At 44.0% G+C, this 24,368-nt stretch overlaps 1 protein-coding gene across 1 annotated transcript in view; it reads right to left on the reverse strand.

Annotated features, from left to right (window-relative positions):
• The window catches only part of LOC147020331 (phosphatidylinositol 3,4,5-trisphosphate-dependent Rac exchanger 2 protein-like), a 134,802-nt gene that overhangs the window by 56,628 nt on the left and 53,806 nt on the right, over positions 1-24,368 (reverse strand). Inside the window, exons 6-13 of the mRNA XM_085895632.1 lie at positions 23,391-23,552; positions 19,490-19,623; positions 19,155-19,297; positions 16,839-16,988; positions 16,409-16,553; positions 10,189-10,289; positions 3,003-3,106; positions 2,701-2,750 (exon numbers count right to left, since the gene is read on the reverse strand). Of these exons, the coding sequence (XP_085751758.1) occupies positions 2,701-2,750; positions 3,003-3,106; positions 10,189-10,289; positions 16,409-16,553; positions 16,839-16,988; positions 19,155-19,297; positions 19,490-19,623; positions 23,391-23,552 (989 nt within the window). The remainder of the gene's footprint in view (positions 1-2,700; positions 2,751-3,002; positions 3,107-10,188; positions 10,290-16,408; positions 16,554-16,838; positions 16,989-19,154; positions 19,298-19,489; positions 19,624-23,390; positions 23,553-24,368) is intronic.

Consider the following 24,368-nt stretch of genomic DNA (forward strand, 5'->3'; position numbering starts at 1 on the left):
TACCGGAGTGCTCAGTTCCTCAATACTGACCACAGGCTTGTAGCAACTCTAAAGCTGCACCTTAAATCCTGGAGAATGGTACCATCCCAGCCGAGGCTGGATGTTGCCAAGCTCAGAGATGAGAGAGTAGCTGAGGAGTTTGCGAACAGTCTGAGTGGACACTTGGGGGGTCTGGGTGCTTTGGGGGGTCCTGAAGAGTTGTGGAGTGCCTTCAAGACCACCGTCCTTGATGTTGCCGGTGGATGTCTTAGAACTCACCGCAGGGCAAAGAAGAATTTTGTCTCTCAAGGGACACTGGACACCATTGACCAGAGTCGCAGGACCAGGCTGAATGGCAGAGCTGAGCTGTTCAGGGAGCTGAGGCGTAAAACTGTACGTGCACTGAGGGTGGACAAGGAGGCCTATGTGCGAGGAATCTGTGAGGGGGTAGAGCATCACCTGTGGATAGGTGTTGCTTACAGGGGAATTCGCGCATTGCGTTCATCCAAGCCCATTGCTCGGAGCACTGCAGTTAGAGCAGAGAGTGGTCGGCTCTTGACAGAGGAGTCTGAAGTGAAGGCCCGCTGGGCCGGTTACTTTGAGCGGTTGTACCAGGCTGATCCCCCAGCTGTCGAGTCGGATGTCAAGGGTGTTACAATCCCTGTTGCTGACCCTCGAATCAACTGTGGTCCACCTACGCTTGTGGAAACACGGGCTGCGGTGAACCAGTTGAAACGGGGCAAAGCTCCAGGGATCTGTGGCATCCATGCCGAACTTCTCAAGGCTGGTGGAAATGCTGCACTCGTATCGATGCATGCAGTTTTGTGCTCTGCCTGGAACACAGGCATCATCCCAACTGATTGGAAGAGGGGCCTCGTTGTTCCTCTCTGGAAAGGAAAGGGTGATCGCCAAGACTGCAACAACTACCGAGGGGTGACGCTGCTCTCAGTGCCGGGCAAGGTCTTTGCTCGGATAATTCTTGATAGGGTTCGCCACCATCTGCTTGAGCACCAGCGTCCAGAGCAGTCAGGCTTTACACCAAAGAGGTCAACGATTGACCGTATCCTTGCACTTCGTGTCCTCACCGAACGCAGACGAGAGTTTCGGCAGGGGCTGCTTGCCGCCTCTGTTGATCTCTGTAAGACATTCGATTCAGTGAATCGGGATGTCCTCTGGAGGATTCTTGGTCTTCGTGGGGTGCCACCAAAACTGATCGATCTGATGTCTGAACTCTACTCTGGTACTGAGAGTGCTGTGAAGTGTGGTGGTACCATCTCTGACTTATTTCCAGTTGTTACTGGAGTTCGTCAGGGGTGTGTACTGGCCCCCACACTTTTCAGCACTTGTATGGACTGGATTTTAGGGAGGATGTCGGAGAGATCAAGCTGCGGTGCATCGTTTGGGAATGTCAAGATCTTGGACCTTGATTTTGCAGATGATGCAGTCATCTTTGCGGAGACTTTAGATATCCTCTTGGGGGCCCTCGAGGTGCTGAATGAGGAGTCGGAGCCGCTGGAATTACGGGTTTCTTTGGTCAAAACTAAGATCCAGGCTTTCGGTGACATCTTGGATGCTGCTGTCCTGTCTGTGTCTGTTTGTGGTGAGGATGTTGAGGTCGTGGAGAGATTCACTTACCTTGGCAGTGATATTCATGTCTCTGCTGGCTGTGAGTCAGAGGTCAAAAGACGTCTGGGTCGGGCCTGGGGAGTCATGGATTCACTGGATCATGGGGTGTGGCGCTGCCGGTACCTGTTGCGGAGGACGAAAGTCCGAGTCTTCAGGTCCTTGGTACTTCCAGTCTTGCTCTATGGATGCGAGACTTGGACTCTGACCAAGGATCTGAGACAGAGACTTAATTCCTTTGGTACCAGGTCTCTTCAGAGAATCCTTGGCTACCGCTGGTCGGATTTTGTGTCCAACGAGCGGTTGCTGAGAGAGACTTGGATGAGATTTGTTACCTGCATAGTCTGTGAGAGTCAGTTGCGGCTGTATGGACATGTGGTGCGTTTTACTGACGCTGATCCTGCTCACCAGATTCTCTCAGCGAGGGAGTCTCATGAGTGGAGGAGGCCAGTGGGCCGACCACGTGCCTCGTGGTTGCAGCAGGTTGACCATCATCTCAAGGAGATGGGGATGGGCCTGGCATCAGCCTGGGGGATGGCCAGACGGAGGTACCTGGAGTACCGGCGGAAGGTGGACGCAGAGACGCGCTGTTCTGGCACATGCTCCCATACCTGACCTGACTTTGTCATCACGGGGTATTTTGTGCAGATCGGTGACAACAATTTTAAATCTCATCCATTTTAAATTGAGGCTGTAACACAACAAAATGTTCGAAAAGTCAAGGGGTGTGAATACTTTCTGAAGGCACTGTATACAGACTAATTGACAGACAGAGTGAACCCATTGCTTCACCCCGCTAGGCTCTACGCACACAGGGTAGTGAAGAGCAAACCGCCTCAAGAACAAACGACCCGAAGAATAAACTACATCAAGAGGACACCACTTCAACAATGAACCTCTTCAAGAACAAAATGCTTCACAGACAAGCCACCTCAGGAAGCACCGGCTTCAAGAACAAACCACTCAACGAATAAACGTTCTGAAATAGACGTGCATAGTTAAATCATGGCACAGGCTTACAGGTCCTCCCACTACCTCCTGCATTGGTTAAATGGTTATTGAAAATTGCTCGACACATACTATTGATAAATCGCTCACTTTATCATGGGTTTGAAGGTGCTGTGCAGTCGACAATAAATTCTTAAGCCCTGGAAAGAAAATTCAAATGAGTATAACAATGACATTGCAATAAAATAACAATAGTAATAATTAAATATCATAAATAATGGCAGAACTCAAAGTTGTTTGTGCGTACGAGTAGGTGCTGCGTACCTACAAGTCATGATCATTCACTGTGTGTATAAACTCTACTCTTTATGATGCACTCCCATTATTTTCTGCCATCACCAATTTCTTTGTTCTTTAAAACCATTTGTTTGATGATTATCAACAGTGATTACCTTAGCAATCATATCTTGCATCTCGCTGCGCGTACGGAATGTGCCATCATCATAGCGAAAGCGGTAGAGCAGGGGTTCCTGTTTGAAGTGATGCTTGTCAGCAACTGCACCCGCACGTGAGGAGTACAACAAACTCTGCTTGAGGAGCATGTTGGTGACTACATCTTTCTGTGCATGCCTCGCAGACGCCGAAGTAATTTTATTCAGTGGCAGTTATAAAGCTGTATTCAGTATTTCCATATGTACGTATAGATTATACATTTGAGGATCTTGGAGAAGCTAAATGACATGGGGATGAAGGTGTTTCGAACAACCCAGGAGAGCTGTGGGGAACTTATGAATTCATTAAACAATCAAATGGGATTTCAAAAGTAGGGATGGGAATAGGGAGATATGTTAGCAAGAGTGAGATTGTGAGATCAAGATTCGGAGACATCAAAGGATCATGGTGAGGTGCAACATTGAAGCAGTGGAGTGTGACTGGACAGACATCGGTAAAAGCAACTGCACAGATAAGAAAATGAACAATGGAGTGCAGGGGAGCAGATAGACTGGACTTTGCCCAGTTCAATATTGCTTTAGAAGCCAATTTGGAAATGTGATCTGCCCAAGCGAGGTAATGGCTGATGGTGAGATTCTGGTGTTGAAGAGACTGAATTTTGAAAAAATGGTTGAGGAAAGAACCTTGAGCGAAGATGAGGTTCCAGGTGTCATATCATGCATATCAGTGGGATGAGAAACCAATCCGTATTGCAGATAAAAAAAATATCACTGGGCAAACCGCATGCTGCCTTGCGCTACACTGGCCTATACCGTCACAACAGATGAGATGATTCCATCAAGACTTACAAGTTATTAGCGAATCTGGAGAAAGTCTCACAGCTTGGTACTAGGAAGACCTTGAATACCAAGCAGACAGAGAGCTTAACAAACAAAGCAAAACACCAAATAATGTCAAAAAGCTCGTGAGACAGAAAATCCAAACAGAGTATATTCTGTTCTGACTTCCTGTTTTCAGTTCAGGGAATCCACAATTAGATGACCAGAATGAATTGAACACAATGATGAGTGAACATACCATTACAGAAGATAAATGACGATGTCAATAGAAATTATCCATTCCATAATGTTGGATTTTTTCTTTTTATAGGGGGTGATTCTGGGGGGAATTTAACTGGGCGTAGTGGCATGCGCCTGTAATCCGGCGACTCGGAGGCTTGGGTTGGAGGATCGCTTGAGGACGGGAGCTCTGCGCTGGGCCGTGCTACGAGAGGGTGTAGGTCAGCCCGGAATCATGGCGAAACCCAATCCTATCCCTGTGTCGTAAGAGGCGACCAGGGTTGCGTCAGGAAGGACATCCGGCGTAAAACATGTGCCAAATCAGTATGCGGATCATAACGGATGATCCGCTGTGGCGACCCCGAACGGGAGCAGCCGAAAGAAGAACAACATTCTGGGGGGAATTTATTCAGAATCAAGGCTTGTGGACGAGCTACAACACAGAACAGATCAGGATGCAACATAACAAAAGGAATAGCAGAAAGAGAATGAGGAAATGCGAACAGCAGGGCCAATAGACAAAATAAACGGAGACGGACAGCAAGGGATTGCGGTAATGATGAGGGGTAGGGGAGAATACAGGGGATGGACAAGATGGATACAGAAGCTACTTTTGGGGGTGGGAGGGGTGGTTTAATGGGTGTAAAAAAAGATGATGGTTTTGGATGGGGGAAGATAAGAGATGGTGGTGAACAGCTGTTTTGAAGACCTGGAAGGGATTGAAGACAATGTGTAAATTGGTCCCACAGGTGGGAAAATAAGAGGAGCAAATGAGTGGAGGTGAGCAGTGATTCTGGATTTTGGTTTACTGTACGGTCCTTTTAGATAGAGAATGAGTATGTTGGATATTTCTTAGGATTAAAAGACATATTCTAAATGTTTGACCAGATTGTGATTTTGTCAAGGTCTGAGGAAAAGGAAGAGGTTGCTGCCTGTCTGTCAAAGGGATGAGGGATGTCATGGCTAAGGTTTGAGTCATCAGAAAATAGATAAGGAGGATTTTCCAGAGAATCAGAGATCAGTGATGAAGATTAGGAATAGGACGGGGACCGGAACACTCTTGACAGGGAGAGGAGAGAAAGGATTCTGTTGAGAGCCATATTTTGGCTACAAGAGTAGAGGAATGTCATGTGTGGAGTTGGCTTGGATGCCAAAGGCAGAGTTTGGAGAGCAAGGTAGGATGTCAGACTGTTTCAAAAGCTCTGGAGATCCAAAAAATCCATTGGGACCAGACGCTGTTCAAAGCATTGGTGCTGCCAAAGCAATGTCCTGGGCTATTGGACGCAATCCTGAAAAATTCACCACTCCAACACAGGATACTCAAATGGATCAATCATTCCAGCAAGGTGGTTGGTACTTATTTTGCCAACCTCCAAAGGATGACAGGCTGAGTCAACCCCACATGGTATTAAATCAACAGCCAAGCAGGATTTGAAATCAGGACCCTAGGATCCCAAGCCCACCACCCCAACCATTAAACCAACACCAAGCATGTATTTAGCAAGATGGCCCTGATCTCTTGTATGATTGTTGGGAGAGTAGCAACAGCATGACCAAGGTAAAGTGACCTGGTCTGAATCTAAATTGGTGATCTGAGATTAGTGAAAAAGAATGATTTTATATCAACTGCGATTATGGATTCCATGACCTTGCTGATGATTGGAAGTAAGCGAATTGGTCTGTAATTCAGGGGATCCATTTTTTCACTTTTTAATAATTTGTCGTGATGTTGGAAAACTTCCAAGTAGATGGAAGATGACCTCAGTCAAATTACGGAGTGGAAGTGGCAGAGACAGGAAGTGCAAGAACAGCAGAGCAAGTTTTTAGGACACGTGAGCCGATGCCGTCCGTTCCAGTTGGAAAATCAGAGTTGAGGGTTGCCAGAAACTTCTCCATCTTCTCAGGTGCAAAAGACACAGAGTCCAGGAGCAGTTGAGTACGACAGGGAAGGATGGGTACACAAAATTTTGAAGCAGACATAGAATTGAGACATTCGGCCTTCTCACGAGTGAGAATGGCTGTGGTGCCATTAGAGGAGAGGGAAGGAATAGAAGTGGAGCAAACACCAGAGACAGACTTAATGAGGTACCACCAGGTTTTAGAGGAGGGAGACCAGTTTGAAAGTGCAATTTTGAGGTTTGACAGATGTTGTTTTCTGGTTTTCCTGAGAGTAGACACACACTTGTTGTAGGCTTTGTGGAATGATCCGAGGTGACCTTTGGTTGGATTTATCTTCCAGGAGGAGAATGCAAGTTGTCTTAAAGCAGCTGTCTTTCCACAGGCTTCAGTATACCATGGGCAGGAGGATGGGTAAGATAATTGAAGACAAGATGGGATGAATATGTGCATAAGAGAGAGAGCAGGTTTCGGTGGAAGAATTCCCGGGCAGGCTTAATATTAGGGGTGGTAGAAAGAGGAGACCAGTCTTTTAGTGGAATGGGTGCTTGCAGTCCCTCCAAGTTTATCTGAGTGAATTACCAGAGTTGCCGGTGGTGAGGCTGTTCTCTGAGAATGGCCAGAGAGATGTTGACCTTCACAAGCACATGATCAGGTTAACCAATCGGAACAGAGGAAGAGAAAGATACATTAGCGGGGAGGTTGGTCGTAAGCAAATCCAGAAGGGAGGATTTGCCATTGACAGAAATCCGGGTGGGAAAGTTTACAGATTGATTCACTCGCACAGTCACAAAAGTCCTTTATTGAAGTGCCATGGCTGGTGAGAGAGGTACCAACACCCAGCCAATTAGCATGGTGAAAATCAAAATCACCACATATGAGGAAGAGCAAGTTGGGGTGAATGATTAAAAGTTTGTCCATGTCATCTGAGAGAGATGTAGTTGTAGTCGTCACTGTTGAAAGGATGGTACAACACATAGATAAATATGAGGTGGGCATGGAGGGGAAGTTGTACCCAAAGGTACTCCTGGAGTTGGGGAGGTGTAAGAGCAGTATACATAAAGTGAAAGCAGTACATGGAGTGTTGCAATTAAAAGCAAGCTGACCAGACTGTACTTTAGAAGATATATATATATATATATATATATATATATATATATATATATATATATATATATATATATATTGTTGTGGATAAGGATGATGTTGGCAACCTTCCAGGATGGGAAGTAGCTCAGTGTGAAGAACCTGTTGAAGATGGAAGATTGAGGAGGAACCAGTTCTGCAGATCATGATTGGAAGTCTCAGATATCAAAGGCACCTGGGCTCATCAAGGCCAGAGAAAAACTTCCTGACCTTCTATGGTGGAAAGGTAAAGAGTCCAGTCGGCATTGAAAACAGGGGTACAAGATACGAGTGGGTTTATGGGATGCATTGGAGACTGCACTTTCGATGGAAAGACAGAGTTAAGACTTATCAAAAGCAAAGTCCACTGACGGTCTGAAGTTTACAGGATTCAATACAAACTATCCTTCGGCAGCTTTAGTTTATCTTATTCTGGGGATAATCTGAAGGATAATTAACAGGTTTGTTCGGGATATGCATAATGTGATTCCGATAACATGAAGCATATTCAGGCTGAGAAAGCTTTTGAGTTAAGCCCCCAAGCTGCTCTCACAAGCACAATGAGGTGTATATCAACTAAAAGCAGATCTGTAGTTATACACAAGGTTGTATTAACATTCAAGCTTTACAGATACAGTGCCTATAGAAAGTTTACACCCCTTTTAAAATTTTCACCTTTTGTTGCCTTATAGCCTGGAATTAAATTACATTAAATCAGACTTTTTCCATCTTTATTTACACATCGCAACCCACAACTTCCAAGTGAAAAAACAAATTCTACAAATTATAGAAAATTTATTAAAAATACAAAACTAGAATAACTTGGTTGGATAAGTGTCCACCCCCTCCCCCCCCCACCCCTTACTTATAAAAGCAATTGTAAATTAGCTCAGGTGTAACGAATCACCTTCAATATCACACACCAAATTCATTGGCCTCCACCTGTGTTAAATTGTAGAGATACTGATTATTTCAGAATAAAATCAGCTGTTCCTGTAGGTGTCCTCTGCTGGGTAGTATATGTCACAGGAAAGACTCAACCATGAGCACCAAGGACCTCTCAAAACACCTCTGGGATAAAGTTGTGGAAAGGCACAGATCAGGGGCAGGTATAAAAATATTTCAAAGGCCTTGAATATCCCCTGGAGCACAGTCAAGACAATCATTAAGAAGTGGAAGGTGTATGGTACCACCAAAACCCTGCCGAGATGAGGCTGTCCCTCCAAACTGAATGACCAAGCAAGGAGGACACTGATCAGAGAGGCCACCAAGAGGCCAATGACAACTTTGAAAGAGCTACATGCCTTTATGGTGAAGACTGAACACTGTGTGCATGTGACAACAATATCCCAATCACTCCACAAGTTTGGCCTGTATGGTGGGGCGGCAAAAAAAAATGTCCAACTTGAGTCGCGTTTGTGGTATGCAGAAAACCACTCCGGAGATTCTGAAGCCATGTGACAAAAAGTTTTGTTGTCTGACGAAACCAATATGGAAATTTTTGGCCTAAATGCAAAATGTTACATTTGGCGCAAACCCAACATAGCACATCACCCAAAGAACACCATCCCTACTGTGAAGCATGGTGGTAGCAGCATCATGTTATGGGGATGTTTCTCATCATCAGTGACTGGGGCACTTCTCAGGATAGAAGGTAAAATGGATGGAGTAAAATACAGAAATAACCCAGAGGAAAACCTGCTTCCCTCCACAAGAAAGCTGAGATTGGGACAGAAGTTCAGCTTTCAGCATGACAACACCCTTAAGCACACAGCCAAAGCTACTCTGGAGTGGGTAAGGAACAAAAAGATAAATGTCCTTGAGTGGTCCAGTCACAGACCCGAGCGAAATCAAATCCAAAATCTGTGGCATGATTTGAAGATTGTTGTCCATCAACCCTCCACATGTAACTTGACTGAGCTTGACCAGTTTTATTCAGAAGAATGGGCAAATATTGCCCAATCAAGGTGTGCAAAGTTGGTAGAGACCTATCCCAACAGACTCACAGCTGTAATTGCTGTCAAAGGTGCTTCCACCAAGTATTAACTCAAGGGGGGGGGGGGGGGTGGACACTTTTCCAACCAAGATATTCGAGTTTTGTATTTTTAATTAATTTTCTGAAATTTTACAAATTTGTTTTTCACTTGGAAGTTGTGTGTTATGATGTGTAAACAAAGATGGAAAAGTCTGATTTAATGCAATTTCATTCCAGGCTATAAGGCAACAAAAGGTGAAAAATTTGAAAGGGGGTGTAGACTTTCTCAAGGCACTGTGAAGCTGCAATGTTCTCTGGGATTCATGAGCATACCATTGATGAAATAGATAATGATATTTAGTAAAGTACTTAAGAAAATTGATCACAATCATTTGAGAAGCAAAGGTCAGACAAATGTAGCAAGGAGTCAAAGTTCATGAGATGGAGATGTTAAATATGACTCTTCGATCATCTTCCTCTTCGTCTGTATACAGCAGAAAGTTGCAGGGTAGTATCATTGACTGAGGGCACGGCTGTGCCGATGATGCAATGCACTCTGCTGGTTAGAGTAGGAATTTGTAATTTGTTCATGGTGCCGGCAATATCTTGCCTACTCTTCGCTCAGGACACCATGGGATCTTTGACGCCTAACAATTAATTGCGAAAGACGGGACCCTGTTTAACATCCATTTGAGGGATGGCACACACATTGATGAATCACCCTGCCTGTAAAGCACCAGAATGACAGTTTATATCTTGGTCAGGATTCAAACTCAGGCTAGACAGCTTAGAGACGAGTGTGTGTACCTTGAGGCCATCCTGTCAGCCCCATCTTAGATCATAAGTGTGTTGTTAATTGTGATACAAAAGTCAAATGCTTAAGTCCCATTTGGAGAGAGCACCTCGTGTCCTGCCGTTGTTAAATCAAGGGCTCATGATTCAAACAAGTGGTTATAAAAAAATATTAAAGAAAAAAAAAAAGAGTGAAATGAGGAAAAACAAATTGTTGCACTCCTAACATGAGCAATAAGTTTAAAATCGACTTCATCTGCAGTGGCAGTCTGTACAATTAATTAATGTCTTTAATAGGAGTTAAAGGGTGTGATGGTCTAAGGCGTAGAGATGTCATACCATGGTGGATGATTCCATTTTCCAAAAGAGCCTGTCCAAGGTTCACTCCTTCCTCAGGCTTGCTCACCTCTCCACTCTCCACCAGCCAAGTTACGAACTCCCTGCCAGCACAGCCAGGGTCACACACTCACTGCTAGATAGAATAATGCCAAAAATTAATGTCCGACTCGTTTATGAAGCGAGGGTTTTCGTATTACATCAGAGGCAGTAAAATAAGCCAAAATAAATTACCTTTGTTTTTCCAGACCATCATGGATTGTGAATACCAAAGTCATAAGCTTTATCTCAAGCATAGCTTTCCTGATGTGGATGATACATTTCAAATCATCTCTACGTGATTGATGCTGATGAAATGTATTGGGAAAATCCCCATAACGACCGAATGTGCACTGCTCCTTCAGTGTGGTAGTTTGGGCAGTCGTGCACGGTGAAGAGCGCTCCAAAATCTCTGAAAGTGAACTCCTCCAAAGAGTTTGCCTATTTACTAAAAGAGGCTGCCAAGTCCATCCAAAACCTTCACCAAAAACTGCAAAACCTCCAAAAACAACAATTTCTCATCACTTTCAAGGAAGATTCTGCCATGTTGTTTCGACTATATAATCTGCAACCCTCTTCATCACAATACCCATCCTGCACCTATGCTCAGGTATCTCATTTGCTTAGAACATCCCAATGCCACATGCCCCCCCCCCATTAGCTGCCAAACCAAGTAGGTTCCTCAATTATTGGTGAATCAACAGTGACATTGTAGACAGAACATGGCATCAGCAAGACTCCCAAACATGTTACATGTGTAATGTGCCAATAGCCGTAATCATATAAATATCAAGACCCAATCACGTTTCCGACCCATAATTGGAGGGAACAACCAATCAGCTCTGAACGAATCAGTTATCCCCAGATGGCTCCGACCTCCTTTTCTTCTTCATCTTTCGGCTGCTCCTGATAGGGGTCGCCACAGCGGATCATCCGTATGATCCGCATACTGATTTGGCACATGTTTTACGCCGGATGCCCTTCCTGATGCAACCCTGGTGCCTCTTACGACACAGGGATATGGTATACCTATTTTAACCGGGGTATACACCGGCCCAGTATACTAGTACTCATTTCGCCGACCTCGGAAGGATGACAGGCTGAGTCAACCCCCTGGTGTATTAATTCAGTGGACCAACGGGGCTTGAACTCAGGACCTTTTGGATCCCAAGCCGCTGCCCTAACCACTTCGCCAACACCAGGCTTCCCAGATGGCTCCGACCTATATCTTTATAATAATTAAACCACCTGCCATTCCAGCCAAGGTAGAGGAAGTTATTAAGTTGGCGATGCCAAGGAATAAAATAAATCACCAGCGATGGAGCTGAGTCTATGGGGCTATCAGTTTACCATGTGCACCACCAAGGCTCCAAAACATGTACCACATGCAATCTAATAGCAGTCATATAAATATCAAGACCCAATCACATCTCTCACCCATATTTGGAGGGAACAACCGATTAGCTCTCACCTAATCAATTATCCCCTGGTGACTAGGATCTTTATAATTAGCCCCCCTGTTCTCGACAAAGAAAACTAAATAAAGCGGTCAAGAAAAAGGACAAAAAAGCGATTTGGTTGGCTGCCTTGGATGCAGTGCTTCGGGTGGGAAATGGGTAAGGGTGTTATCTATACTACTAAATGCCAGTGTGTGTCAGTCCGCCAGTCCGTCCGTCTCCACCATAACTCAAAAACCATGAAACCTAGCGGCTCCAAACTTTGCATGCCGACTAAGAGAACTCCAAATGTAGTGCTGGAGTGAAAAATTGGGTGTTTGGGTCGTTTAAACACCCCCTTTCAAGATAATTAATGGCTTTGTTTAATTATCCTTGATCAAGGCTCATCCTTGGTCACATCGTTGTCTCTTGCTGGGGTTTGAATTCAGCATTTATTTGGCCTGCTCAGCAATGACTTGACTTGGAACAGACCGCAATGCTTTCTTAACGATAGTTTTTTTTTTCCTTCACTTTCCTCACTCATGTCATTGAATGTGTCATCATGATACTTCAAATCACTGGATACATTGCACTGCTTATAAATGCCAGGAGACTCCAGTGTCAATGGCTTTACTTCATTTCCGCACATGCCATAACCTCTAGAACCTCTTAATCTGAGCCAATTCTCAAAATTTAAACTCTGGAATTGAACCTATCAGCAGTTCCGACTGCTAAAAAAGTGGTCATTTGTGTAATTTGGACATTGCTTGACATTCCAAACGTGTCCAGGTGCATGGTGCTTATATGACCGATCAGAGATCGCTAATCGCTTGCCAAGCCAGCTGTTCCTTTTCAACCATTTTGTTGGAGCACTTAGTTGGGTGCTTAAGCCACTTGACGAGAATTCTACAAGTTGCTTCACTGTTCATTTCCAAGCCATGGCTATAACATGGCAAAACTATTCGCACTGTCACTGAATATATCGTTCGACTTGAACAAAGTTCAGCCACTACGAGCCTGCATTTGGCCCTGCATTATCATGTGATGCCTCGGGCAGTAGTTCGCTCGATCATTGATGATGTACAATAATATTTTACACAACTTTCCCATTTTTGTGCGATCTTCTTAATTATATGACCCAACACTTCGAGAGAGATAGATACAGATAAAAAAATTCAACGTTTTGTTTTAAAAAGTTTCTTCAACCATTTCATTGGAGTGCGTGCTTGAGTGCTTAAGCCACTTGGTGACTACAAGCTTCTATGGTGATAGCACAGCTCGGTTATCCGTGGGGACATATCCGGAGTTAGAAAGGCAAAATAAATGAGAGGATTACAGTGAGTGAAAACTGTTTTCAGTTGTTACAAAACAATGAATCGCCACATCAAGGCAAGGGAGCTAAGATGTATGCATGCTTGCTCGAAGCTGTCTAGCCTGGGTTTGAATCATGACCCAGCTATAAACTGTCATTCCAGTGTTTCCCAGCAGGGTGACTCATCAATGCGTGTGCCATCTCTTGGAAGGACGTCAAACTTGGTGTCACATCTGCGGGATTACCCCTCTCTCCTCTCACCTCAACACTTCAACAAGTGCTTGCTTGTTGAACTGTTTCCTGTTTCGTTGCGTCCTTTCCTCCGTGAAAGTTCCATCTTGCATCACGTAAGGGATTGGTAGTGGGTTGAAACACCCGATAAGCAATCTGAACCGTCGAGGTCGACAATAACTCCGCTCGGTTATCACTGCAGCACGGAATGAGCCGCTTAAGCGGTTCATGTCCGACGTCGACCTGCGGCTAGGTACGATCGCCGGTCGACCACTCGCACAGGTACTTAGGTAGGTCGAATTTGGCGAGCAACCCTATCCTGCGCGGGTGGGCAATTGGCACGATCGTGGTGGGGTTAAACCCCCACCCGTGACTGGCTCCTGGCGGTAGTTCCAGGAGGGTCACGACAGAATTGTCCGTTCCGGTGGGCGACGCGTCGCGATTCGAGTTACGTGGCCGATCGCACGCCGGACGGGCCAGAATTCGTAACTATATATATATATATATATATATACATATATATATATATATGTATACAGTATATTTTTTTAAATGGCTCTTTTGATGAAACAGTGCAGAGGCTCGGCCTCTTAGGCATTGGCATACCAGAGATTGTAGTGCAGCTAATATCAGGAAGAGAATTTCATTTTTATGGACCAGTTTATGGACCAGTAATTCTCAATGTTATGGACCAGTCAACCCCAGAGAATGAACATCCATGGACATTTGTTTCAGACTTGTTGGCCCTCATCAGTGTGGAGTAGAAACTCCTCCCTGGGGTGAACTGGTCAAAGCCAGTGAGCCATCAAGTCGAGATCGGACCCGATTACTGCAGTGGGTACAAGGAAGCAAGTGCCATATCAGCTATTGGGACATGCATCCTGACCACAAGGAAATGCCTGCAACACATGAACTTGTCTGTGGTACACACAACAGTTCTGGGAGCAGCCAGGAACAATTTGAATAATATAAAGGCTCTTCTGGCTAAACAGTTGCAAAGGCTCTACCAATTAGGCATGAGCTTAGCATAGCTCGAGCCCCCTACTTCCCAGTGGGATTTTACTGCAGCCAATCCAAGAAAGAGAATTTAATTCTCAATTTTATAGATCAGTCCACCCCAGAGGGGAATATCCAAGGACACGCGTTTTGGGCTTGTTGGTCCTCGTCAGCATGAAGCAGAAGCTGCTCCCCAGAGTAAACTGGTCAAATCCTACAAGACATTAAAAAAAAAATATATATATATATATACATACATATATATATATATATACATATATACATACATATATATATATACACATATATATATATATATATATATATATATACACATATATATATATATATATATATATATATGTATATATATATATATATATATATATATATATATATATATATATATATATATACATACATATATATATATATATACATATATATGTATACACTGAAAAATAGAACATTTGTGTTTCCTGGACCCTGACAACATTTTTACCACCCCTCCATTGGGACCATACTCTGTGCAGAGTGTTTGTGCTGCCTTACAATCTTCTGGGCTATTGGGCACAATCCTGGATGGTTTGCCACTCAATACGCAGGGTACTCTAATGGCTCAATCATCCCAGCAAGCTGATACTCATTTTGCCAACCTCAGAAGGATGACTGGCTGAGTCAACCCCAAATGGTATTTATTCAACAGACGAGTGGGATTTGAACTCACGACCTTAGGATCACTGCCCCTCGTATGCCTGCTTATTGCCCACCATGAGGGTTTCAAAATGGCATTGTGGAATTAATTTTGGAACAGGATTCATGACTATCTCCTACACCTGATGAAAAAGAAAAATGAGCAGTATCATTTTAAGTCCAAATATCTGCACGTTCACCTTTTGGTCCCAGTGAATGTCAAATGTCCCAACAAGCTTAAGAACAGGAGAATTTGATGACTTTGTTGACTGTTTTAAGCTCGTCATAAATATTTGTCTCCTACTGACACCACTACTACGACTACTACTACTACTGATACTACTACTACTACTACTACTACTACTACTACTACTACTACTACTACTACTACTACGACTGCAATACTACTGCATCTTTCACAGCACCCGTTATTTCTTCCCACTTTCTTGTGGAGTTAGCCGGATCAAGTTTTTGATCCAAGTCGTTCACGAACCAGCTGACCAGGCTTAACTGTGGGCAACTTGAGCAAGAATTTGGTCAGGGTGCAGGCAATAACTCGCCCACTCTTCAGAAAGTCACCATGGAATCTTTAACGTCCATCCAAGGACCCTTCTGAACCTGAACACGCACACGCTAATTCAACCTCTCAAAAATCTCTCGAAATGCCGATTTTAAGGAACAAGTACAAAAAGGGACGCAGTCACCGATTCTTCCTTTTCGGCATTTCGTTGTGAAAAGTGCTGTCTACAAAGCACAAATCTAGGTTTTATCATCAGGGAGGGAATCAAACACAGATTAAACAGCTCAAAGGAAAGAGTGCTACCTGTGCAATAACCTGTCAGATGTGCTGTCATGCATTAGTGCAACCGTGATTTTCAGGTTCAAACCAAAATTTGATATTTACTCATTACTCACAAATTGAAGTCATCATGAAACCCACCACACATGATGGGTTGCCTGTGCAGTTTCTAATCACTTGAGAGAGATGATGCAATACCCTTGTAAGTATTGTGCTATCACATTGTAACGCATACACAGCCAAATGAAATGGGGAAGTAACTTCAAATTTCAAAAATGGATGATCACCAAATTTGTTTGTTATTGAATGTTCACGTGATTCCATCAGCAGAGACCAGCTGTCTCTGAGGAGAGGCTGTCCGGGGACCCGGGACCTCTTTGCACATCCTGGAAGCAAGTGGGGCCTGAAAAGAGGTCCCGATTTTCACTTCTCATTCTAAAATTAACAGCAAAATGCACCGAGAAGCAGAGAATGTAACTTCAGCAACTGTCTAAGTGATTTGTGTGGAGGAAGCAAGGCTTTTCCTTCGGGATGTACAATAGGCCATGGAAATGCACATGATGTCACATAGCCAGTCGCTGCCAGAAAATCATTATATGGCAACGGAAATGTCAGGTTCGTTATTCTATAGCGGAGGCTTCATCGTAAGACGGGCGGCAAACATCTCAACAGCTTGTTGTTCTGTATGGCGTGAATCTCAGAACTTCAGCAACTCACGTTCCAAGGAAGCACTTGGGGATTGAAGTGAGCTTCTTTTTACGGTCACGGATGAGCCTTCCTTTGGCTTTCATGAGGTTGTAAAGCTTCTCGCCCTTCTTAGCCATCAATGTCCATGCATCTTGCTCAAGGCCCATGTGATCACCTGCCCAAATGGTAAAGCACAAGCATCCTTGGGTAAGTGTGACATCAAAGAGAATCGCTCCTTGTTATTGCCAATGATAAATAATGGGAGATAGTCTCTATATGCATATGAGCAGCCGCAAGCAATAAGTGGTGTCAGGAGTGGCAAGTGTGTAGACTGTTGAGCACACCCATCCTTGTTGTTTCATACCATCATGCATGTACTTTATCACTTCGTTTTTGGCTATATCATACAATTGGCACGTATTGTGAATTGTTCAGAGGAGTCGGTGCTTGATGTGCATACCTCTGTTCCTTCCACGTGCTCCGACGATCGCATCCAACCAGGCCTGTTTCTCCTCCACCGAACGAGCCATGCACACCACCCACTTGTCTTTCACAGTATTATGAAACTTCCAACCATTACTCACTGTGAAGCCACAGCTGTGCACATCAACTGCAGGGACACGAGAGTAAGCAAATGTCGGTTCTTCCTGAAATGACTCAAGGCGCCAAATCGACAGTGCAGCATGAAATAAACCGCTGAACGTATTGCATAACATCAGATGCTCAACAAGTGATAGGGAACGCCATTGTGTTTCATTTCGAGTCGGTGGAACATAAAAGCAAAGAGCTCTTTCGGACGTGCAGCACATTTCTGAGGCCCCACTTTCCAAAAGCTTTGCGTGTAGTTGCCTGAAACTCCAGCAAACGCTCACTGTGAAATTCCCATATTGGAAAATCCTTGATTTCCCTGTTTTTTGTAATTTATCTTTAAACTACATGCACATGTGTTTTGAGTTTATTTTTTTGTTGTTGTTGCTACTTCTCTATATTTTCCAAAAAGTTTCCACGGAGTCATCGAGAATGTGGGTTTTTAGTGGTGCTTGTTCAGCATGCTCTTCAAAAAAACGTTTTGCCATGAGATTGTAACACTGTATTGATTTACAAGCAGCAGGAAGAAGCAGTCTTAAAGCGATTTGGTTGGATGCCTTGGGCCCGGTGCTTGGGTGTGGAAAAGGGATGAGGGGGTGGTTTCTCTTGCTTACATTTCCTACTTTTCTCTTTTCACTTTCTCTCTGAGTTGCTTGGTTCAAAGGTAAGTTTGATGTTGCCTAAGCACCCACACAGCAATGACTACACTGGGTGGTTTGCCCTTGCCTACCCAGAGGTTTTCAGGGCAGGAATTATCCCAGCGAAACTCTTCTCAAAAGATACTGTGGGGTCTTTAATATCCATAACCTAATGCTAGCAGATGCAACACATAGCTTAACATCCATCCAAGGGATGGCGCAATTTATGATGCAATGCCCTGACAGCGAAACACGAATCAGTCGGTGTATAGTTGGGTCAGAAATCAAACCCAGACAAGACAACGCCAAGGTAAGTGTGCTACCTCTGCGCAATCGTTTTGGACCTGCTTTATTTATTTACAACTAGCAAATACAACCCGTCACTTCGCTGATGGGTCAAAAAGTGTGGGGGGGGTGAAGTGGTGGTGGGAGAAAGAGTGAGGGAGGGAGAGAGGAGAGAGAGAGAGAGAGAGAGAGAGAGAGAGAGAGAGAGAGAGAGAGAGAGAGAGAGAGAGAGAGAGAGAGAGAGAGAGAGAGAGAGAGAGAGAGAGAGAGAGAGAGAGAGAGAGAGAGAGAGAGAGAGAGAGAGAGAGAGAGAGAGAGAGAGAGAGAGAGAGAGAGAGAGAGAGAGAGAGAGAGAGAGAGAGAGAGAGAGAGAGAGAGAGAGAGAGAGAGAGAGAGAGAGAGAGAGAGAGAGAGAGAGAGAGAGAGAGAGAGAGAGAGGAGGCAAGTGTGGGGTGAGAGGGTGAAGGGTTGGCAGAAAGGATGAAGAGAGCAGAGTTAGGAGGAATGTTGGGAGAGCGACACCTCACCAAGCGTTGTTATTTACTGCGGGAGAAAGAGAGAAAGAAAGAGAGAGAAAGAGAGAGAAAGACACACACACACACACACACACACACACACACACACACACACACACACACACACACACACACACACACACACACACACACACACACACACACACACACACACACACACACACACACACACAGACATACATTCTTGTATATCTTGATAAAATATCCCTTTATTCTTGTACGATCCTTCCAACAAGTGCTGTTACTGACCTTTGGGAAGGTTTTGTCCAAGGCAAGAAAGGTTCGTATTGCCAAATCTTGCATTCACATTCAAACGTGTTATAAGAGAGTGCTTTATACTGCATATAATTGGTTGGCTCGTTGGTTGGTTGTGCACCATGATCTACGCAGAGCATCAATTCTGCCGATGTCGTTTCTTGGCGAGAGTTACAATCCACGACGGGTCCCCACTCCGGCGCAGGATACTCAACCAAGTGTGCAGGAATTAGTAATTGGTTCAACGGTGCCAGCGATAGCTCACCTACTCTTGATGAAGGGCACCGTGGGAGGCCAACACTTTCCTTAATTTACATGAATTTTCAACGATTTGGGTACAGCAGAGGCATGATGGACCAAATGTCCTCTTTCTGTGTCGAAGTTTTCTTACATATCGTTGCATAAAACCGATGAGGAATAGATGCTGAAGGAATGACTAGGAAAGACGTGTGACCGAGAGATTGAAGCTTCTACCTGCTCCGTCTTCCACATTCTCCACCTCAGTGACTCTCAGGTTGATACGGCCACGAAACTGGTACTGCATTGCCTCGGAGGTTGCCAGCGCTATTATCGAATTCTTGCGAGACAGTGTTCGTCTCCGGCTTTTCCCTGGCACCCTGAGTTGTGCACACACCACATTTATCAAAAACAAACAGCACTCTCATTCATCTGCAATGTGTTTTCACGTAAAACGCATCTCCAGGAGACACTCCACATAGTTAACAGAGATGGGATCAGCCACCAAGTCAGCCAGCAATGTGAGCTATACAATGTCGGTGTAGGTGGTGATTTTGTGCCTGGTGCCTTACTTGCTCTTCTTCTTGCAGTAAACGAGGAGTGAATCGAAGAGGAAGAACATACGTTCCTGAATATTACCAGCAGATATCTTTAGCAGTGTACCCTGCTTCAGCATCTCTGAACAGGTGTCGGTGATGTCTGGGCCCTGTGACGGGACCATGGGAGGCGAATTAGTCAGCGAGTCAAAAATCTTGCTGTTCTTCAGGCTTATGGTTAAACGGAATGTCTTTTTGACATCGGAGAAAAAGTTAGCAAAAGAACAACTAAGTACATGAAGTAAAGGAATGAAAAATAAATAAATAAATAAATATATTAATGAGTAGATAAATTTGAGGGTTTGTAGAAAGTAATGCCTCATTTTATTTCTCACGAAATATAATTACAATTACAGTGAAAACGAGAATGGCACTCGATGGAGTGCACACCTCCGCCCGGATCCGGATTCGGATCTTCACCAAAATCAAGCCAATTAATCCTTGTCACACACCCAACCTGTCCACAAAGTTTCATCGGAATCCATCCACAACTTTTTTGAGATCTCGCGCTTTATATCGTTTTTGGCCCTGTCCCTCAATGTTGAAGAACCACTTAAAAAATTAATTATCAGATCCGGATGTGGATCCAGATCTTCACCCAAATCTAATGAATTCGTCCTTGTCACACACCCGACCTGGCCAACACATTTCATGCGAATCCGTCCACAACTTTTTGAGATATTCTGCACACAAAGAGACAAACAGACAAACAGACAGAAAGAGGGTGAAAACACCTTCGGTGGGTGGAGGGAACAACATCGAAGTCGATGGCATGCCATCGCAAACCCCCACGCTTCCAACATAAACCAAAGTTGAAAGATGGCAAAAAGTTCCACCAGGATTGACCCAATACGAGCTTTCTGGATGTGGTGGTACAGTTATATATATATATATATATATATATATATATATATATATATATATATATATATATATATATATATATATATATATATATATATAAAAAAAAAATCTTCTCTTTTGGCCCCTGTAACCACAAGTCCCCAACCCTGGGGCATAAACTGGGGGTCAAATCCAAAAAATCGTTACAAATGGCATGCATCCCCCAATGTTGATTACATATACAAATTTTCATTTAAAAAATGCTATAAAATGTGCCTGTAATTGCATCTTTTGCTGTTTTGACATTTTGACCCCACCCCAAGACTCTCGGGGTGGAGGCAAAAAATGATACCGTTCTCAGACCTTTTGCCATGTGATGATCATAACAAACGAGTTTGGTGAATTTCTGCACAACCGCATAGAAAGTTGTGCACAACCACACCCGCATTTCATCACCGATGTCATCCCCAATTTCCACCGTGAGTTCATGCATGCATGGTCGACAGCAACTTTTACATCACGATTTTGATTATCGTCGTAACCTGAGGATTCTTAATCAGAAAATTATTCGTCCCTGATGGGTCTGAAGCAAGTTTTGTGGCCGTTATTCTTTGCATGCCAAGACAATCGTACTGGTGATGACGTCACACAGGACGTAATGACCATGGTGGTTGTCTGGAATTTTTAGGGGCGGTACTAGCCAGGTTGGCTTTTTTCTTTTTTTAACTTTAACACCTCAAAAAATTTTTATGATTTAAAAAACCATGTTCAGTTCTTTGTTTAGTACTTACAAACCAATATCAGATTTTAAAAAATAATAATAATAATCTGATTCCGTAGATCTTCATCGAACGAGTCAACCCAACTTTGGTTTTCTGGTGTCACTGCGGTCGCAGGCAGGCCACTTTGAGACTTATCGTTGATATCAGCTTCCCTGCTCTTGAAATGCTTTGCCCGATGTCTAACGGTACTCACATTCATGGTCGAGTCACCGTACACATTCTTTAAACGCTTGTCAATATCCAATACTGGAAGAAATTTTTCCATAGAAAGAAATCCAATAACTGTTCTCTGCTTCATATTCACATCTCGTGGGACAGCCATTTTGAAAGCATTGTGTGATGTTATCACGTGACCAATCACAGTGCCACCTAACTTAAAATAGAAGGGAGATACAAACCTTTCATTGTGATCTCGCGTAGCTTTCCCGTGACACTTTAGTTACGGAATGAAAAAAAAATCAGAGTTATTACTTTCGTACCGACCCGTATAAATCGATAAAAGAATAAATGTTGAAACAAACAAAGAAGCTAACTTACAGATGAATGTTTACTGCCAAGAGATCAAATGAGATGTCTAAGTTGATTATAAAACGATTTGGGATGTTAAATTAGATGACATTAATGATGAGACTGGGGTTAGAGAAGTGAATGAATAGCTGAAGTTGATCGAATCTTGTGCATGACAAATTGTCGGTCACAGATCGAAGTCTTGGTTGGACAGTCACGCGACAGCGCAGTCTGTTGTTCGGTGGATTGAACCTAAATCCTTCTTCAAATTCCCGTTGGTGACACTCATTCACAATGCGATGAATAGTCTGATCTGGGTGATCACAGTCACCTGCTTGGCTTGCATGGAGAGTATATGGTTCCTGTTGAGCGCAGATCAGTGTTTCCGGGGGAGGCCGAAACCTGGAGGCTCTTCGGTAAGATCACTCGCCAGTTCTTTCTTGGCAATAGTGTTGACTTGTCCACAGGTTGCGCCACTTGTCCTTTTTGTTAAACCCCACATCACGCAAAACATTTGCAGAGCCACAGAAAGGTTTGCGTGACTTGAGTTGCATATTTGGCAGATTCCGCAGGTCTTCATGGGTTGTAAACTTTGGGTTGGCTTTGATGCAGTCACACTCTCTCAGCAATCTTGCCTTTCACACATCAGAGGGTGGAATGTTGGACAGGACTTGAGCCATGGCACAGGTGTTTATTTTCAGTGCCCCGCTGATTATCCACATCAGAGTTTTCAGGACAGTGTTCAAGTGTTTTGTGAAGCTGCTCTCTGGCTAAAGAAAAGAACAGTATTCCACTGCAGAGTACACAAAAGCAAGGCGAGCATTGCGAAGAGTGCACGCACTTTCATCTCCAGCTGGTGCCCACTAGTTTCTAGATGAAGGATGTTTGCCCTGGTCCTGATCTTTTCTGTGACCCATTTTAGGTGTTCGTGGAATGTGAGGCTGCGATCATGGGTGACTTCAAGGTACATGGGAAACGGTTCCGTCTGGACTGGTTTGTCGCAAAAGGAAACCTGGAGTTTCCTGTTTGTCTGTCGGTTGTTGAGATGGAAAGCAGTAACTATAGTCTTATTTGGGTTTGAGTGGAGGTGCCAGTAATGACATATTGCTCCATTACTTCAAGTCCTGGGACAGGGTACTGCTGAGATCTTCAAGGTTAATTGCTTGTTTAGCAAGGGCAAGGTCATCTGCATAGGCAAATTTTCTGGTTGTGGTACAAGGTGTCATGCACATACACTGTATCCATCCATTAGGACCATACTCTGTGCAGAGCGTTGGTGCCGCCGAAGCAGTCTCCTTGGCTATTGGGAACAATCCTGGACGGGTCGCCACTCCGACACAGTATACCAGCATGCTGGCACTCATTTTGCCGACCTCGGAAGGATGACAGGCAGAGTCAACTCCACCTGGTGTTAATTCAACAGCTGAGCGGGATTTGAACTCAGGACCCTAGGATCCCAAGCCCACTACCTTAACCATTAAGCCAACACCAGGCATACATACACTGTATGTTAAGGAGGATTGGGGCAAAGACAGACCCTTTGGGATAACCATCATGCAGAGTCCTTATAGAGCTTGTTTGCTGTCCGAGTGAAACCCCATATCTTCGCTGAAATTAGTGGGATTTGAATATCGCATTGGTTTGATGAGACAAATGGACACACATGTGTTGTCACACTCGATATCCTCTTCCTAAAAAATGCACATCACACATCAAAAGGTCTTATTCAATATTAACCGTCTTACCTCCCAGCCTTCTACACTCCCTTGCCAGTCTTGCAAGGCCTCCAGCTGTTCAACGCGCCGCTTTGTCTCATTGATGCTCGAACAGATGCTCTTCATGGCGTCCAAAGCCTCGGATACGGAATCATAATCGATGTGACTCTTCGGCGTTCGTTTCAGCAACTCCTGTGCCGAGTAAACAGTCGATGAGTTTTTGGTAGAGTAGATTATGGACCTGTAAATCAAACGTGATGCAGTCTCTGGCAAGTTGCAAACAAGCTGTAAATTAGGTCCACTAAGGAAGGGGGCAAGACATGCATAATTGCCAGCTGGTTGTTCCAAAACCACTCTTGTGTTGGATGTTCACCATTATAACCTTACTCGGCCACCACATAAGGTTAGAACCATTTAGGGAGTGTTTAAAAGAGTGTTCATCTCCATTTGGCGCAGGTTAATACAATGTATAAGGGCTGGCACACAACTGATCATCTGCAAAGATGGTTTACCAAATTAGTGCAGGATGACATCATCATATATTTCTAAATTTACCAAATTGTTTATGTGCTACACTAACAATTTTTTTGTTGAAGTGCAAATGACATGGGAAATGAGCATAATGCAGTCTATATTTGATTTGAAAACCAAGATGTGAATAAAATATTTACCCAGCCTTCACCACACTTCGGTGACAAGCTCAAATGCCATCAGTGTCCATACTTTAAAGTCCTGCTCTGCTGTTCTTACTTCTCTATCTACGTGCTGGAACTTGTCCTTTTGGTCAATGCCCAACCTTCCTCTCCCTCTTCCGCTACTTCCCCTCTCCCAGGTCTGCCGAGAAGTCGGCAAACAAGCAAAGTCATGGAATCCACCATTGCTGCTGACATCAAGTCTTTCCTGTTTTCAAACAATCTGAGTCACATAATTCTGGCCATGCTTCTACTCCTCTCTCAGCAGTTTGGAGACCCCACATTTTTAACAAGAAGTCAGGATCTCAACTTCCTA

Source organism: Eptatretus burgeri, chromosome 9 (genome assembly GCF_056783735.1).
Source record: "Eptatretus burgeri isolate ZD-2024b chromosome 9, Ebu_testis_v1, whole genome shotgun sequence".
Lineage (NCBI taxonomy): Eukaryota > Metazoa > Chordata > Myxini > Myxiniformes > Myxinidae > Eptatretus > Eptatretus burgeri.